At 49.1% G+C, this 16212-nt stretch overlaps 2 protein-coding genes across 4 annotated transcripts; one reads left to right on the top strand and one right to left on the bottom strand.

Moving 5' to 3' along the window:
* The first annotated feature begins 1021 nt into the window (after window positions 1-1021).
* LOC119058954 (dCTP pyrophosphatase 1-like) lies at window positions 1022-4466 on the top strand. Its single transcript, XM_053671776.1, has 3 exons — window positions 1022-1177; window positions 1853-1963; window positions 3973-4466. The coding sequence occupies exons 1-3, from the start codon at window positions 1077-1079 to the stop codon at window positions 4271-4273; spliced, it is 513 nt and encodes a 170-aa protein (XP_053527751.1). The 5' UTR covers window positions 1022-1076; the 3' UTR covers window positions 4274-4466.
* A 1975-nt stretch (window positions 4467-6441) lies between these two features.
* LOC119058937 (zinc finger protein 771) lies at window positions 6442-16010 on the bottom strand. Of its 3 annotated transcripts, none has more exons than XM_037158453.2 (3): window positions 15503-15616; window positions 15130-15276; window positions 6442-7841 (listed from the first exon to the last, which is right to left on the bottom strand). In XM_037158453.2, exons 2-3 carry the CDS (start codon window positions 15265-15267, stop codon window positions 7029-7031), a joined length of 951 nt encoding a protein of 316 aa, XP_037014348.2. In that variant the 5' UTR covers window positions 15268-15276; window positions 15503-15616; the 3' UTR covers window positions 6442-7028. The 3 variants fall into 3 exon arrangements, with proteins under 3 accessions (XP_037014348.2, XP_037014339.2, XP_037014330.2); XM_037158444.2 differs by lacking the exon at window positions 15503-15616 and adding an exon at window positions 15946-16010 and having other exon boundaries at window positions 6443-7841; XM_037158435.2 differs by lacking the exon at window positions 15503-15616 and adding an exon at window positions 15634-15718 and having other exon boundaries at window positions 6443-7841.
* Between the last annotated feature and the right edge of the window lie 202 nt (window positions 16011-16212).

The raw sequence follows: 16212 nt of genomic DNA on the forward strand, positions 1-16212 counted from the left end.
TTCCTCTCAATCCATTCCTCGCATACTAACATCAAAGGTAGAAACTCCCTGCGTCCTTTTTTGAAAAAGAACCAAGAACCTTCCCCCAAAGACTCTAATGTACTTCCTGTAACTGCTCATTGTCAAGAAGGGGCCACACGTTCACCCATAAACCGACCCATGGCAGGGCAAAGGAGACAGACACATGATCAACCTAGTAGAGAAGGGTGTACCCGAGAATATAATCACGGTTCTGCTAAGAAGCAGGCGTGATATGGGCAGTTGAATAGGTAACCAACAGTGCTTTACGGCGTCTTCCCTGGGCCATGCAACCTAAAGTTGCCCCCACTTTGCATAATGTTTAAATACGTTTAAATTTGTTTGCATAGTACGTATAACCATTGGATGCAATACAGTGTACTCCAAAAAGACCTGGAGGCCAAACTGAATTCGAAACTGGCTACCACTTTCCTAAGCTGTTAAGTTAAATTACTCAATGTAATTTCGGTTAAATGGGAATGAGGATGGTGAACGCGATGATGGCATTACCTACTGTTGTGAGGATTAAATAAGTGAAATGCTTAAAACGGCTGCTCTAGCGTCAATTTATTCCTAGAGCCCAGCTGTATTCGGGAGATATCTTTGTAGCGGTACAACAATAGCCATCTTGCTAAAACCCCACATTTCCGGCGTTTCACACCGAGTGCCTCCCCTTTTCCGGCGTCGTCATTAGGCAGGGGACGGTGAGTGAAGTGACGCGCCTGCGTTCTTCCCGCCACCTGCCCTTTGTCTCCCCCCCCCCCCCCGTGGTAACTGGGGCAGTACCTACACCTTTAAGAGGCTAGGTCAGGTCTGAAAAAATTCGAGGGCAGAGGTGTAGCAGCGCCCACTTGAAACTTGCTCAATTGGTCCGGGCCGCGTGAGGGGCGGGCCATAGCAAACTCCACAGAAATCACTTCTGTGATTTCCTGCCATCCTGCGGCTCCGCCCCCGGAAGCAATGGGTTACCTGGTCTGCGATTGGTGAGAGCCTCTGGAGGCGGGCCCAAGCTGAGCGCGAGTTTCCTCAGTGCAGTGAAGTTTGTAGCGGTGTGCGACATGGCTAGTGGTGGTGGGGAAGAGCGTGGGGTCGCCGGAGGAGAGGGCACCGTTGCCGCCAGCCTCTTCAGATTCAGCTCGGAACCCACGCTCGAGGACATGTAAGATGTCTTTCCTTAGCCTGGGTTGGTGAAATCGCCCCTTTTCTCCCTTTTATTGGGGAGGGTCGCTCCATGTGGTCGGAAGCTAGCCCCTGTGTTAGTCACCCAGCTCTGGTGTTCCAGCTCTGCTGTGTGACCTTGGCCGAACCTTCTACCCTCATACGCAAAAAGAACTCGAGGCAAGGTAAATGGTGACCCCGGGTGAAGAATGTTAGAGCAGCCTTCTGCCTCTGTCCCGCAGGAGTGGGAAGTAGAACGTGGCAAATGCAGCGAGACCTGAGAGGCCCTTGTTTCTTGGTGGAGGAAACCAAGGAAGAGCTTCTTAGGGGCAATGCCGGTTGGTCTGCATGTTTTCTGTAAGACCATAAGATATAGATATGCAGAGATAGGGGTGTGTCTGGTGGAGGAAACTGCAGAAGCAGCAGCAGGAGTTGGAGTGGAGAAGAGGTAATTGTTAGGTTTCCATGGAGTTTAGGGTCTGTGTAGGGGTTTGGCTATTTTATAGTCCCATAGAAAGGAGATGACTTGTTTAAGGCCATCTAAGGTGTTAGTTTCAGAATCCCGCTGGAAACCCATGTCCCCATTACGTATCACTGAGACACTCCCAGGACCCTGCATGCCCTCCCCCACCCCTGACCCTGTGACCTGGGCTTACACCCCTTTTTTCTGTACCAGCCGCCGGCTCCATGCTGAGTTTGCTGCTGAAAGAGACTGGGACCAGTTCCACAAGCCTCGGAACCTCCTCCTGGCCTTGGTGGGGGAAGTCGGGGAGTTGGCAGAGCTCTTGTGAGTAAATAAAAGGCTTCATGGAAGAGTCTTTATGTTGTGGGGGTGGGGACATTTATTTGGTCACCAAATATGCATATTTCCAATTTCCCCTTCTCTCTGCAAGGATGTGATCTTCCTGCTGGTGATACAGAGATGAGTTCCTGCTCTCTAGGGGCACCCAGTTTACTGGGAGAGAAAACAGGGAGGCACATTCAGCTCTAAGAAGGCGTGGGTGGCAACCTTCTGTCACCCTATGCCTTTAGGGTGGAATGGAAGGTGTTCTATAGAACAGGGGACCCCAACACATGGGCCACAGACCAGTTAGCAATTGGACCGCAGCGCAGGAGATGAAAGGGAGTTTGTATGGGTGTCTAGTGCCTGGCACACAATAGACATTCAGTAAGTATGAACTGAATATTTGATAGGGTTCTGGAGGAGTGGGATGGAATAGAACTGGTAATTATAAAATTGGGGTAAGAATTGCTGGAGTGGACAGAAGACATGAACCGATTTGAATGGTAGAAAGAGTACTGTACCTGTCGGGTGCATTGGGTCCCCAGAAGAATTAGGGCTGGGAAAGCTCAGGGGGGGTTACTCAGTTGGTTGGAGTGTGCTCCTGTGAACCAACACTTCAATTCCCTGTCAGGGCATGTACAGGAAGTAACGGATTGATGTTTTTCTTTCTCTCTCTCCCTCCATCTCTTTCTGCATCAATGAACATATCCTTAAGTGAGGATAACAAAAAAATTTTTTTAGGCAGAATTAGGGCCCTGGCCACTGTAGCTCAGTGGATTGAGCACAGGCTGCGAACCAAAGGGTCCCCAGTTCATTCCCATTTGGGGCACACACCTAGATTGCGGGACAAGTCCACAGTAGGGGTCACGTGAGAGGCAACCACAAGTTGATGTTTCTTTCTCTCTTTCCTTCCTTTCCCCTCTCTCTGAATCAATAAATAAAGTCTTAAAATAAAAAGAAAGAAAGAAAGACAGGAGAATTAGGGTGGGGTGAGACCAGTGAGGGGGCTAGTGTAGAACATAGGAGAGATGGTGAGGTCTCAGCCAGTGAAGTCACTGTGGGGATGGAGAAATGAGGGCACAGAGATGTGTGTGAGGGCAGGCCATTCATTCATACAGATTTACGAGCACCATCTGTGTACTCATCTTCTAAGGTGAAGAGATGTGGCTTTCCAAGGGATACACATCATTCCCATCTTGACAGTGCAATAAGATGGACAACAGATAAGCAAACTGATGTTAAAATATCGGAAACTGTGATAAGTTCTATAAGGAGAATAACCCAAGGTTGTGGGAAGGAAGGAAACAGGAAGACAGCTTTTCTAAGGAGGAGAAATGTGAGCGGAGACCTGAAAGACAACAGGAAGGAGCCAGCCATGGGGAAGCTCTGGGGGGGAGCAGGGGAAGATCATTGAAGACAAAGAAGCACAAAGGCCTGTGACAGTTTTGACCTGTTTGCAAGACAGAAAAAGTCATAGTGACTTGTAGGTGGGGAGTTGGGGAAAGTAGTGAATCATGACATTGGAAGAGGCAGGGAGTCAGCTCATGCAGGACCTGGAGGGCGTGCATGGTCAGGAGTTTAGATTTTATTCCAAGCCCAGCTAGGGGAGATTCAGCAGAGGAAGGACAAAATGTAATTTGTGCTTTTAAAAGCTGATACTGGGCAAGAGTAGAAGATGAGTTAGCAGGCTTCCCCAGTGGTCCAGGTCTGAGATTTAGTCTGGGGTAGCAGTTTCTAGACCTGATGAGGAGTAGAACCGGGTCTTGACGAGTAAAATGGTCTCTTGCCAACTCTGGTTTGGCTTAGGTGAGGACACAGAGGTCTGGGTGAATCATATGCTGGTGTCTCTTTCCCGGCCTGGCTCCACCCAGGGCCCAGACAGGTTGAGCTGCCCTTGAAGATTTGTAGGAGGTGGGAGTTCAGTGCTGCAAGGACTGGGGTGCCCTGAGAGGGGAAGCCCATTGTCCAAGTTAGCACCCGCATGTCTGTGCCTGTCTGTGTTCCACCCCCAGTCAGTGGAAGCCTGATGAGGAGCCTGGCCCCCAATCCTGGCCCCCCAAGGAACGGGCAGCCCTTCAGGAGGAGCTTAGCGATGTCCTCATCTACCTGGTAGCATTAGCAGCCCGCTGCCATGTGGACCTGCCCCAAGCGGTGCTCTCCAAGATGGACACCAACCGGCGACGCTACCCGGCACATCTGTCCCGTGGCTCCTCCCGCAAATACACGGACTTGCCACACGGGGCCACCTCTGAAGACCAGACTGTGGGGACTATAGACCTTGCCTGTCAATCCACACGCCAGAACTCAGCCTAGAACCATGGACCCACGGTCTGCAACTCAGCATGGCATCTGAGGAACAGATGGTGGCCTGGCCATGGAACCTCATTCTGGCCCTTTCCTTACAGCTCATCAGCCTGGCATCCCGATGTCTGAGGTTTGAGGCTCAAGAACCTCTGGAAGACAGCCTCTTGCCACTCTTCTCTCTCAGTAAAGTTTTGTCCAGCAACTTCTGGATCCTTCCTGGGTTGGGGAGGGTCTGTCTCAGCAGGTACTACAGAGGGGCAGCAGGGCTGCTCTGATCTGAGCTCCCACGTTTCTCTGCTGCATCTCCCACCTGCCACGCAGAGATCTCATTTCTAGCAGGTTCCCTGTGGGCTCTCCTGCAAGTTTGTTTCCCCTTTGGAGCCTCTAACAGAAGATTAGAGGCTGTACTTGGTGGTAAAAGCCCAGATTTTGGAGCCAGCACATCAGGGTTCAAAAACATTGTATTTGATACTTACCAGCGGATGATGTTCATCAGTTTCTTCACCTCAAGTGAAAATAATAGTATTTCCCTGATAGGGCAGTAAAGTTTAAGTCGGTTATTGTAGGTAGAGTACTTAGGACAGTGCCTGGCACATACTAGGTACTTAGGTAGTTTGCAGTTATGTGTCTTTCAACTCAAAACACTGGGATCCCACAGCAGGAAACGTCACCAGTCAAGGTAGGCCTGGGCCCAGGATTGAGGCTCAGGACCCAGCACAAATCAGGGTCAGTCTCGGATGTGGGACAGAACAGGGCTTCCACTGCTCTTGGGCTTGGGCCTCTTGCCCTCCCATCGCCAGTTTCCCATCCCACATCTACGCCTAAAGATAGTGTTAGCTGTGTGTAATTTATCTGTTGTGTGGCCTCAGGCACAGCACTTCCTTTTTCAGACTCCCATCCCCTGCCTGCCTCATAGGGTGGGGTAATGCTGGGAAAAAGACCTTTAAATTACTCTTGCTGCCCTTATGGGCCTATTTCCCCATCATTGAGAGGAGTCATCCCTTTTAATGGCCTCATTCCTCTAGTGACCTTATCCCTCTCAACCAGTGACTCTTACTTAGCAGCTAAAACTATCCAGATTGGCACTGCTTGAGCTTTCTGTTCCCAAATCCACCCTGCTTCTCCCTACCAGTGAGAGCAGGAGCCTTATCCTTTCATTCCCTCCCCTTGGTCAGTTATCTCCTGTGCCCCCCATACAATCAAAGGAAGCTTCTCTTCCTTTCCATTAGCCTTCCCACCAGCACAAAAACTGAGTCTCCTCCCCAAGACAAAACCAATAAAATTACCCCGGCTTCACAGCCAAGCCTCTTGAAAAGGATTGTCTACATCCAGCCACTTTGCTTCCTTATTCTCCCATTGATACCCTAACACATTCAAGGCTGGCTTTTATCCCTACCCTTCCACTGAAACAGCTCCCCACTTAATGCAAACCTACAAACAGCAGGCACCAGAGCAGAATCTGACTATGCTGTTTTCTGTGAAACTTTCCCCTTGATTTTCCAAAGGTGACTGTTCTGGGTATCTTTCTACCTGTGGCTGTTCAGATTTTCCCTAGCTGCCCTCTTCTGAATGAGGTGTCATGCACTCCAGACCTGATATCTGAAACTTATTTCCAGTCATCTCCCTGACCCCTTCACATTTACCTCACCTTCAGTATGTCAGGACTGGGTATAAAACAGTTGTTGCCATTTCTGTCTTACTCATCTTGGACCATCCCAGTGACACTACCTGTCAACATCTAAGCTAAGAAATGAGGTCAGCCCCATCCTCCTCATCCCCAAAATTGTAGCTTCTTAGTATGTCCACTTCATCTCCCCTCTCATTTCATCTGGCTTCTAAGATCCCCAGTGGTCTATTGCCCACTAATCTTGCTTTTTGTCCCTACCTTCCACCAGTAAAGGTCTACAAGCTGTTAAGTCTGGTAAGCATTTTCTAGGGCTCTCTGTGCAGTTCCCTATCCCCATCTGTTTCTTACCCTCAAGACCACTGACCACCTAAAATGATCACCTCTGAAAAGAACTTCTCAAGTTGGGGACCGCATTAAAGACCTAACCAACAAACTTTCCTCACGTAAACTCCAGAGACAACAGACTGCAGATACCTATTTACTTGTCCCTATCTATCCTTCACTGGCTCTCAGATACTCATCTGAAGGAATGGCAATAAGACTTGCTGAACTTTGGGATGTTGAGCCTGAAGACGAGCTGAGTTAATAATAATGAAGCACTTAAAGCTCTGAACAGTGCTATAAAGTATTATTGTCTCTTTATTACGCACTGAGCTCCTTGAAGTTAATGGCAGTCCACCAAAGCCCTGTGGAATGTAGGGCCTGTTTGGTCACAAGTGTGCTATATTTATGGACCCTTCCAGATATGACTCCACACACACAAAACCAGTTCCAGGCATGCTTTTGGATTTATATCCCTGCTAGGTTCTAAGTTGCCTAGCCTGGGGAAGACAGCAATTTGGTTTCTCCCCACCCCACCTCCCCCCGAACCACCTCAATCACAGGCCAGGGCCAGGTGAGGATATACTTCATTTACTAGCATGGGCTGAGGACTTTTAAGGGGATGTGAGCATGGTTTGCAGGGATCCGCATGTCTCCCAGTACTGGAAAGCCAGGCCTTCCATTCCACCCTCTCCCAGACCAGGGTGGTGGGGAGACCGTCACATTAATTGAGCCTGTAAGGGTTGCACCCATAGAGTTGGTTCAGGAACACTGGTGTACTGGACACTAGCACCCCGCAGCAACCAGATAAAGAGATCAGCTACTTTTGCACTCTGGGCAGTGCTCCGTGGCAGTGCTGGCTGTAGCTCCAGAGGGTAGCTTGAAGTCTCGCCCACAGCCAGCGCAGATGTAGAGACGGCGCCGCATGTGCGCACGACGGTGGCGGATGAAGTGTGAACTGAGGCGAAATCGCTGGCCACACTCGCCACACGGGTAGGGCCGCTCGCCCGTGTGTGTGCGGGCATGCTCCGCCAGGTTGGAGCGGTGCCCAAAACGGCGGCCACACACCGCACAACGGTGCGGCTTCTCTCCAGTGTGCACACGCCGGTGCTTGGCCAGCGCCGAGCTCTGCGCAAAGCGCGTACCGCAGTCAGCGCATGCGTAAGGCCGCTCGCCTGTGTGTGTGCGTCGGTGGCGCGCCAGGCACGAACTGCCGCCAAAGGCGCGTCCACAGTCTGGGCAGGCATAGGGCTTCTCGCCCGTGTGCACGCGTAGGTGCTGTGCGTAGTTGGAGCTCTGCGCGAAGCGGCGACCACAGTGAGTGCATAAATAAGGCTTCTCGCCAGTGTGGCGCCTTCGGTGCTGCTGCAGATTGGAGGCAGCCGAGAAGCGCTTGTCGCACTCGGGGCACTCGTAGGGCCGCTCGCCGGTATGCGTGCGGCCGTGTTTGGTCAGCGCCGACTTCTGCGAGAATCCCCGGCCACACTCAGTGCATGCGAAGGGTCGCTCGCCCGTATGTGTGCGCGAATGCTTCGCTAGCGTGGAGCGGCGAGCAAATGCCCGGCCGCAGTCTGGGCACGCGTGCGGGCGTGCGGGATCGGCAGATGGCGCTGGCGCCTCACTTGGGACCTACGGGGAGAGAGGGAACAGGTGAGGCCTGAGAGCCAGGGACCTAGGTGTCTGGAAGCTGTAATCATTGAGTTTGCCATATGTAAAACAGGAAAGCAAGGGAGCCGGCCTCAGAATGGCAGTACGCATTAAATTACATACTGCATTAACGCACATGTCACAATGTTCGGCGTCATTCTGGCTATTCTTTATGAATGCAACAAACACTTATTAAGGGCATACAATGTGCCAGACTCTTCTAGGCACTGGGGATTCAGTATTAAATTTTTTTAATTCCTGCTTTTGGAAAGAATGGATAAGGAGTGCTGGTGTTACCGGGATGCTACAAATTTAATGGGATTAAGAAACTACTGGTGTAACATGAGCAAAGATGTAAAGGAGGTGAGAAAGCAGGCTAGAGAGGGAACAGCCAGACCCTGAGGTAGGAGTTTTGCAAGTTCCAGGAAGAGCAAGAGAAAGTGCCTAGGGCAGAATGCATGAGGGGGAGAGTAACCCATGGGGTACTCCTGGAGGGGATCTCTTAGCTTAAGCCCTTGCGATATGAATGAGATGCAGAACCATTAGAGGAGATGTTAGAAGGTTTTGAGTAGGGACATGACCAGATCAGACTCATTTCAAAAGCCTCCATCAAGTTGCTGGGGTTGCAGAAGACAAGAGGGCAGAGGCAGGAGGCTACTGGACTGCAGTGTCTGGCAAGAGAATACAGTGACTCAGGTCCAGGTGACAGGTGAGAAGTGAAGGTGATGAGAAGTGGTCTGCTTCTGAATACATTTTTGCCATTTGAGAAAAGAGACTTGATAAATAGATTAGACATGACACATAAAGAAAAAGGAGTCAGAATTACTCCAAGGATTTGAATTTGGCAACTAGCAGGATGGCTGGGGAAGAACAAGTTGACAGGTGAGACCTGCTTCAGATCACATCTGCAATTCTTGACACATCTGGAACTCAGGAGATAGTCCTAGACCAGACATGTTAATTGGGAAGCCATCAGCCCATATATGGTTTTTAAAGCTTTGAAACTGAATAAGATTACTCAGGGAATGGGCTGAGAGAACCTGGGGCAGTAAGAGTAGGAGCAGGATGGTTTCTTAGGAGCCAGGCCAGGAGAAAATCCATGCCTTTTAATAACTTTTGAAGATCCAGCACCTACCATTTTTTAAGCTGTGAAGAAGGCAAGGGTAAAACCCAAATACAATTCTGAGGCCTAAATTGAAAATGAGCCAGGTTTATGAAGTCTGGACTTCTAGAGATAAAGTCAGAAAAAGATAGAACTCTTCTGTTAAAGGCAAGTGAAGGGAAAATGTATTAATGTTGTATGATGTTAGTAGTTTGTGTTAACAGTAGAAAGAACATGAATATTGAGGGCATATTGCTCCCTCCTTAGAAGAGAGAAGGCTAATCCCTGCAAAAGTCATGCTGAGTATCTTGTATTGGCCAAGCAATTATGTACATTATTAATTCATGAATGAATAAATACTCAGCACATATGAAGGACAAGACAACATCAACTTCTTCCCAGAGTAGTTATCACAATACTATTTTATTTTATTTTTTAAAGATCTTACTTATTTTTAGAGAGAGGAGAAGGGAAGGAGAAAGAGAAATATCAATGTGTGGTTACCTCTCTAGCACCTCCTATAGGGGTCTCGCCCGCAACCCAGGCATGTGCCTTAATTGGGAATTGAACGGGCAACCCTTTAGTTCGCAGGGCAGCATGCAATCCACTGAGCCATACCAGCCAGGGCATAACATTATTTTATAGATAAGGAAGCAGGTTAACAGAGGCCAAGTGACAGTTCAGGAGCAGTTAGCACATTATTTTTCTTATTGCAATGAGGGCAAATTCAAGGTCTTGAAACCTGCATAAAAGGCAGTCACTTTTTGGCAACCAACTCAAATTAGAACACAAGGCAGTTTGGGAGATTAGTGACCAGTAAAGGGAACTCTACTTTAAACCATACGTAGAGTGGTAACAGTGATCCCAACATTAGTGTAAAGCTTCAACAATCCTATTTTATGTACATTGTATTAAATCTTCCCATCACCCCCTTGAGTCGAGTGTTATCTTTGATAATTGAGAAAACTGAGGTGTGCCCTGACTGGTGTAGTTCAGTTGGTTGGGCATCATGCCTCAAAGCAAAAAGTTGCTGGTTCAATTCCCAGTCAGGGCACATGCCAGGGTTGCCAGCCTGGTCCCTGTGAGCAGCATGTGCAAGAGGGAGCTGATGGGTGTTTCTCTCACACATCGATGTTTCTCTGCCTCTCTTTCTCTCTGCCTTCCCCTCTAAGAATATATAAATAAAACCGTGGAAAGGAAGGAAGGAAGGAAGGAAGGAAGGAAGGAAGGAAGGAAGGAAGGAAGGAAGAAAACTGAGATGGAAGGAGATTAAATTCCTGTAGCCAGTGAGGGTCAGGACCCTTAACATGTAGTAGGGCTACATTGCACTTCCCTGCACTTGAACAGCCAAGATGTGACAGAAGACAGACGCCAAGTCCCTGCTTCTCTCCAAGAGGGATTCAAGTAAAAACACAAGTTGATACTTTAAATTGAGAAACTCTCCATAGCAGATTTGGCACAGTCTGAATTCAAGGTCACACTTTCCTGTCTTGCCTGGGTTTTGACACCTATTGGTTTTATTTCAACACCTCAGCCCTTGCAGAGAGAACTTTCCCTATTATATCTGTGTTTCTTCTGACTCCTTTTTCTTTGGCACCCTTCTTTAAGATGGCTTTGACCAATCTGAGGGCTTCCTTATGCCGGGTTCACTGATTTAGGCAGAACTTCTCCACACAAGCATTCTTGGTATCTGCAGCTCCAAGAGGAGGGGCCTTGGGTGTCCCAGGGAAAATCAAGGTAAGAGGGGCTGAGACTAGCTCATTAAGACCCCAGGCAAGTCACTAGCTTCCCAGGCCTCAATGAACCAAGGAAGGTGAGGGAGGCTAGGTGAGATCAAAATGACCGAACCTGAGGTATACACACATCACAGGATGCAAGAGGATTCTAAGTCTTCTGTAGGCACACTTTTATCTCATTACAATCATTATGTACTCATTTTCACAGATATTAGAAACACAATAGATCACATGAAACCTACCATTCCATCAGTAATATGGTGTGTATGAAGGTGGATTTAATGAAAACAATGAGAATCTATCTGAAGAAAAGCATTAAGTAAATGAGGCCAGCAGGTGAGTGATTTACATGGTGACTGGCAAATACCAGACTAGGTGGTCATTAAAGGACCTCACATGTCTTAAATTCTACAACTATTAGATTTAAAATGAGAATAACAGGTATCTGCACTATAACAAGAGGGTACCAGCCCTGGCTGCTGTAGCTCAGTGGATTGAGTGCGGACTGCAAACCCAGGGCTTACCAGTTTGATTCCCAGTCAGGGCACAGGCCTGGGTTGTGGGCCAGGTCCCCAATGGGGGCCATGTGAGAGGCAACCACACACTGATGTTTCTCTCCCTCTCCTTCTTCCTCCCTTCCCTTCTCTACAAGTAAATAACTAAAAATCTTTAAAATAACAATTACAACTACCATTTATTGAGCAGTCTATGTGCCAGGGACTATGCTAGTGCTTTTCACCCACGTTCCATTTTAAACTCTCACAACCCTTTGGGTTAGGTATCATTAGCTCCACTTTATAAATAAGGAAATAGGCTCAAAAGTAAAGCAGCCCTCACCCACGGCCCTATAGCTAATCAACGGCAGAAGCAGGGTCTGAACTGGAAGTCCATCACTGTCAGAACAGCTGTTCTCTTAGCCATGATGCAATTCTGTCTCACAAGTTAGAGGTCACCTGTGCACCTTACCTCTCTCCGCTGGACGTTTTCAGAACACCGCTTCTTTTTAGCACCAAGTATAAAACGTGGCGCCTGTCCTCCATCCCCTTGCTCCGGGAAGTGTGGTCCACAGACCAGCCCTATTGGCATCACTGGGCACTTGTTAGAATCTCATGTCCCACCCCAGGCCTGATGAGTCAAAATCTTCACTCTGACGAGATTCCCAGGTGATTTCTAAGCACGTTAACATTAAGATACTATCTAGAAGAGAGCGGAGAAACTCCTGGAGGAAGCAGGTGGAAAGGTGAAGAGGGGTTTACAGGCTGAAAGACCTCATGTGCGAAGTCTGAGCCTGGGCCCAGAAACCCTGCTCAGCCACAGTTCTCCAGCCGTTTGAAGCTGGGGCAAGGGAAGGGGGTTGGGTGATGAAGCCAGTACATGAGTCCCATGGTGTAGATTTTGAATGCCAGGCTTAGGAGCCAGGACTTTATCCTGAGGGGAACAGAAAACCACAGGTTTAAGGAGAGGGAGAGTGGGGACAGAAAGAGAGGATTGGATGGGCAGAGAGCCCTTTAAGGAAATCTCTGTATTCAGTAAAGAGACTGGCTTTTGATAGGCAGTGAGAGAATGCTTCAGCCCCTGCGTGGACCATAATTAAGGCCTGTCCCGGACAGTGACTGGCCTTAGGACTGGGTGACAGCTAAGAGTTATAGGATGTCAGCACTGGAAGAGGCTTTCAAGATCGCCATTTTCATAGAAACTGGGATTCAGTTTACAGTTCCAATTTCCCACCCTTTGCTCCCCTCCCCCCACCTCACTCCCTCTGGCAGTCCATGTCCATGGGTCATGCACATATGTTTTGGGATTCAGGGAGACCACACCACGAGTTGAGTTATCTTGTGGGCACAGTGCAGTGCTAAATGTTTATGGGGTGTGTGTGAGCATTGCTCATTTCCACCCTCTTCCTCCAAATACAGTCACCCAGATGATACTTAGACTGGCTTTCAAACATCTGACTTTCATCATCTCATTTTACAGACGAGAAAGCACAGGCAAAGCTGATCAACGGTGTAGTCAGAATTTGAACCAATGCTTTTAACTGCTCCCTGTACCATGTACAGTGTGTCCCCACTTACAGCGCATGACCCTCCACCTTCCCATCCTTAGCTCCAGCCAGTCCAGTCAAGGTGCCCAAATATCCCCTGCTTTCTGTCTTGCCTCCACTGCTGTCACTACCTTAGGGCAGCCTACCGGCCTTATATGACCTGTTCTTCCCACAACAGACAATACATCTTCTAAATAGAAAATCTAAGTCTTTCTTCTGATTTGAGGCTTCAGATAACACGGCACAATCTCACACAACGTGTTAGTTCCTATGCTGGCTTTCAATGCCTTTAACTCTCGGGCCCCATCTCCTCTGAGCCTTTGCTTTAGTTGTTTCCTCCTCCCGGGATGCCCCTCCTTCTGCCTCTGTTTGAGGAATCTGCACTAAGCTTTCTCTGTAAAGCCTGCCCCAGTGCCTTGAGTTGGTTGCCCTCGATCCTGTCTGGGCCTCTGTGTTGGTTTCCCTTTTCACCCCCAGCCCCAGGATTCAGCCTAAAAGGCCTTTGGTAAAAAGGAGTTGAAAAACCAGCAGAAGGATGACCTAGACCCAAGTCCTAAACTTTTGTGAGATGAATGGATAATAGCAGCAAATATTTACAGTGTTTATTATGCTACACTCAGTTCTAACTCTATGTGTATTAACTCATTTAATCCTCACGAATCGAAGAAGTATGAACTGTTATGGTTTTGCTCTTATAAACGAGGAAAGTGAGGCAAAAAGAGGTTAAGAATCTTGCCCAAGGTCATACAGCTGATAAGTAATGAAGATGGAAGTCCACCCTAAGCTCTGGAGTCTGAGGTTTTTCTTAGTTTTTAAGATTGATTGACTCATTGATTGATTTACAGTGAGGGAGATGGAGGGGGAAAGAGATGGAAAGAAACATCGATTGGTTGTCTCCACCCAGGGAACCGAATCCACAACCCAGGAGTTGCCCTCACCAGTATTTGATCTCTTGACCTGTAGTTTCTCAGAAGGACTGAGAAACTAAACTTGGTTGGGTGTGGCCCAACCAAGCCGCACGGGTCAAGGCTGGTGTCCGAGTTCTTACAAGAGGAAGGGGGAGATCAGGAGATCCACAGGATCAGAAAAGTCAGACTAAGCTAGAATGATGGGCCAATGAGGCCTAAGAAAACCAGAATTAAGTAGTTCTGTTTTACTGGCAGAAGCCAAAGCTACAAGCAACCTCTGCCTTGTGTCCATCAGGCCCACTAGGGGGCAGAAGAACTTTCTGTCTTAGAGATCTGGCTCCTGTGCAGGAAGAAGTAAGAGCCTGGTCCCAAAACACCTGGCTCAGCTGGAGTTCCCCAGCTATAAGCAGAGTTGTACTGGCTGTGAGTGGGAGTTCGGGTCTCCTTTATTTTTTTCACCGGGGAATATTTTTTCCCACTGCTTTTAGAGAGTGTAAGGGAGAGGAAGAGAGAGAGAGAAACATGGATCGCTGCCTTCTTGCATGTGTCCACACCAGGGATGGAACCTGGCAACCTGGGTATGTGCCATGGCCAGGAATCAAATCCACAACCTTTGGTCCAATGGACGACACTCCAACCAACTGAGCCACATTGGCAAGGGTGGCAGTTAGGATCTTGAATGGGGAAATCTAACTCATTCTGATATTAAAACACCTCTCTTTTAATGTTTTTAAAAACCCACTATTTAAACCTTCATCACCCTCAGGATAAAACCCAAATATCCTACCTGATCGGCGAACACCCTAAACTCATCCATGCTACAGCATGGCTGAACTACCTGCACTCTCCCATCATCTCCTCACTCACTCCCTCTGAGCCACTGAAAGTCCTGTTTCTTTTGTTTGGAGTAGGCACCCACTTCACCCCTCACTCTCCCTGGTCTCACATAAGCCATCTCTTTATTAACTTTGAGACCTTGGGCCAGTCACCAAATTGTCCAGTATCCTGGGCCTCAGTTTTCTCACTTGTAAAATGGAACAAATACTACCTATGTTATTGAAATAAAATGCTTAAAATAGTGTCTGAAGAATAGTAAACAGCTACTAAGAGTCAGAAGTCACTGTTACCTAACCTGGCCCTGCCCCCACTCAAGTCGGCATTAAGCTCCCAGCATCCACGCTGGTGCCTGCACTCATCACACAGAATTGTAGCTGCGTGGTTACTTAGCAGTCTATCCTGCTACACAGCGGGCTCCACGGGGAACCAAAGACCACATTTACTCCCATCATCCAGCACAGAGCTTGGCACTGTAGGTGTGACATGTTTGACATCCGCATGGTCAGCACAGGGATGGGTTGCCAACCCTCAGATCCTAAACCTGAGATTCATGGAAAAGTGGGAATAGAATCCTGGCTTCCGTAGCATGGAGACTGGGACCGAACCAGGTTAGGGGAAACGGGGCCCCAGAGTGTGGGACACGTACCTCCTTGTTGTCCACGGGGATCTTGAGTTTCACCACCTCATACTTCTCCTCACCCTCATCCTCCTCACTCTTCACCAGCAGCACCATCTCCTCTTGCATCTCTTCTTCCTCCTCCTCCGTCTGTTGTTCGCTAGGCATCTCGGTGTCCTGGGGAGGGCAGCTGAGTCAGAAGCTCAGGACCCTCCCACATTGTGGCCCTGGCCCTGGAGGCAGTGCAGCCCCGGTTTCTCTAGCCCGATCCTGGTCTCTGGGTCAGACCCTCTCCCATCTCACCCCAGCTCAGCCCTAGGCATCAGCATTTCCCCGGGACCAGCTCTGAGGACACTCCTTCACCCTACTTATTCCAGCATTTAAGACCCTGAGCAGTTCAAACCTCCAATCTCAGCAAGTCGCCATCCTCCCTGTGCTCAGTCACTCTCCTGGCCCCTCGGTCAGCGGCCTAGAGCTCTAGGGTACCAGCTGGAGGCTGGATCGGGGTGGAGACCTAGGAGACGGAGCACTCACCGCAAATTCCTCGCTGGCCGCGGCGCAGCCCCAGGCCAGGGTTCGGGGCGGTAAGAGTATTCAGTAAGACCCTGTTCTGGGGGCGGGACAGCCTAGGGAGCGCCTGGTCATTGGTCAGAAGACCTAACCCCGCCCTCTAAGGGGAGGGACCCAGAGGACCCAGATGTCTGAGCTGAAATGCCCCAGGAGGATGGGAAACTCAGATTGAGCGCCTTCCTATGTCCCTCAACCCCTCAACCCCTCAACGTACAGGACCCCATGCTGCTCCACCCTGTCTTTCAAGGTCCTCGCAGTCCAGTTGGAATCTACTACCTTCAAGGCTTGTCTCCCGTGGCCAGCTTGGAGGTGTTGTCTGCGGCCCGGCGCGTCCGCTCCTCCCAAACTAGGCCACGTGCACTCCAGCCCTGGCCTAGGCTTCTAGGTGGCGCCCCGCCTGGAAGGCAGACCCTGTTACCTCCGCACCTCTTCCCTTTCCTCTTTTGCTGTCTTTTTTCCTTCTTTACTAAAAGGCTGTTGCTTTTCCGGTCATCTGGTCCCTGAGGTATCTTGCTCCTTCAATACATACTTACCAAATCAACA

Source organism: Artibeus jamaicensis, unplaced genomic scaffold (assembly GCF_021234435.1).
Source record: "Artibeus jamaicensis isolate MK-2021 breed Jamaican fruit bat unplaced genomic scaffold, CSHL_Jam_final contig_700, whole genome shotgun sequence".
In the NCBI taxonomy this organism is placed as follows: Eukaryota; Metazoa; Chordata; class Mammalia; order Chiroptera; family Phyllostomidae; genus Artibeus; species Artibeus jamaicensis.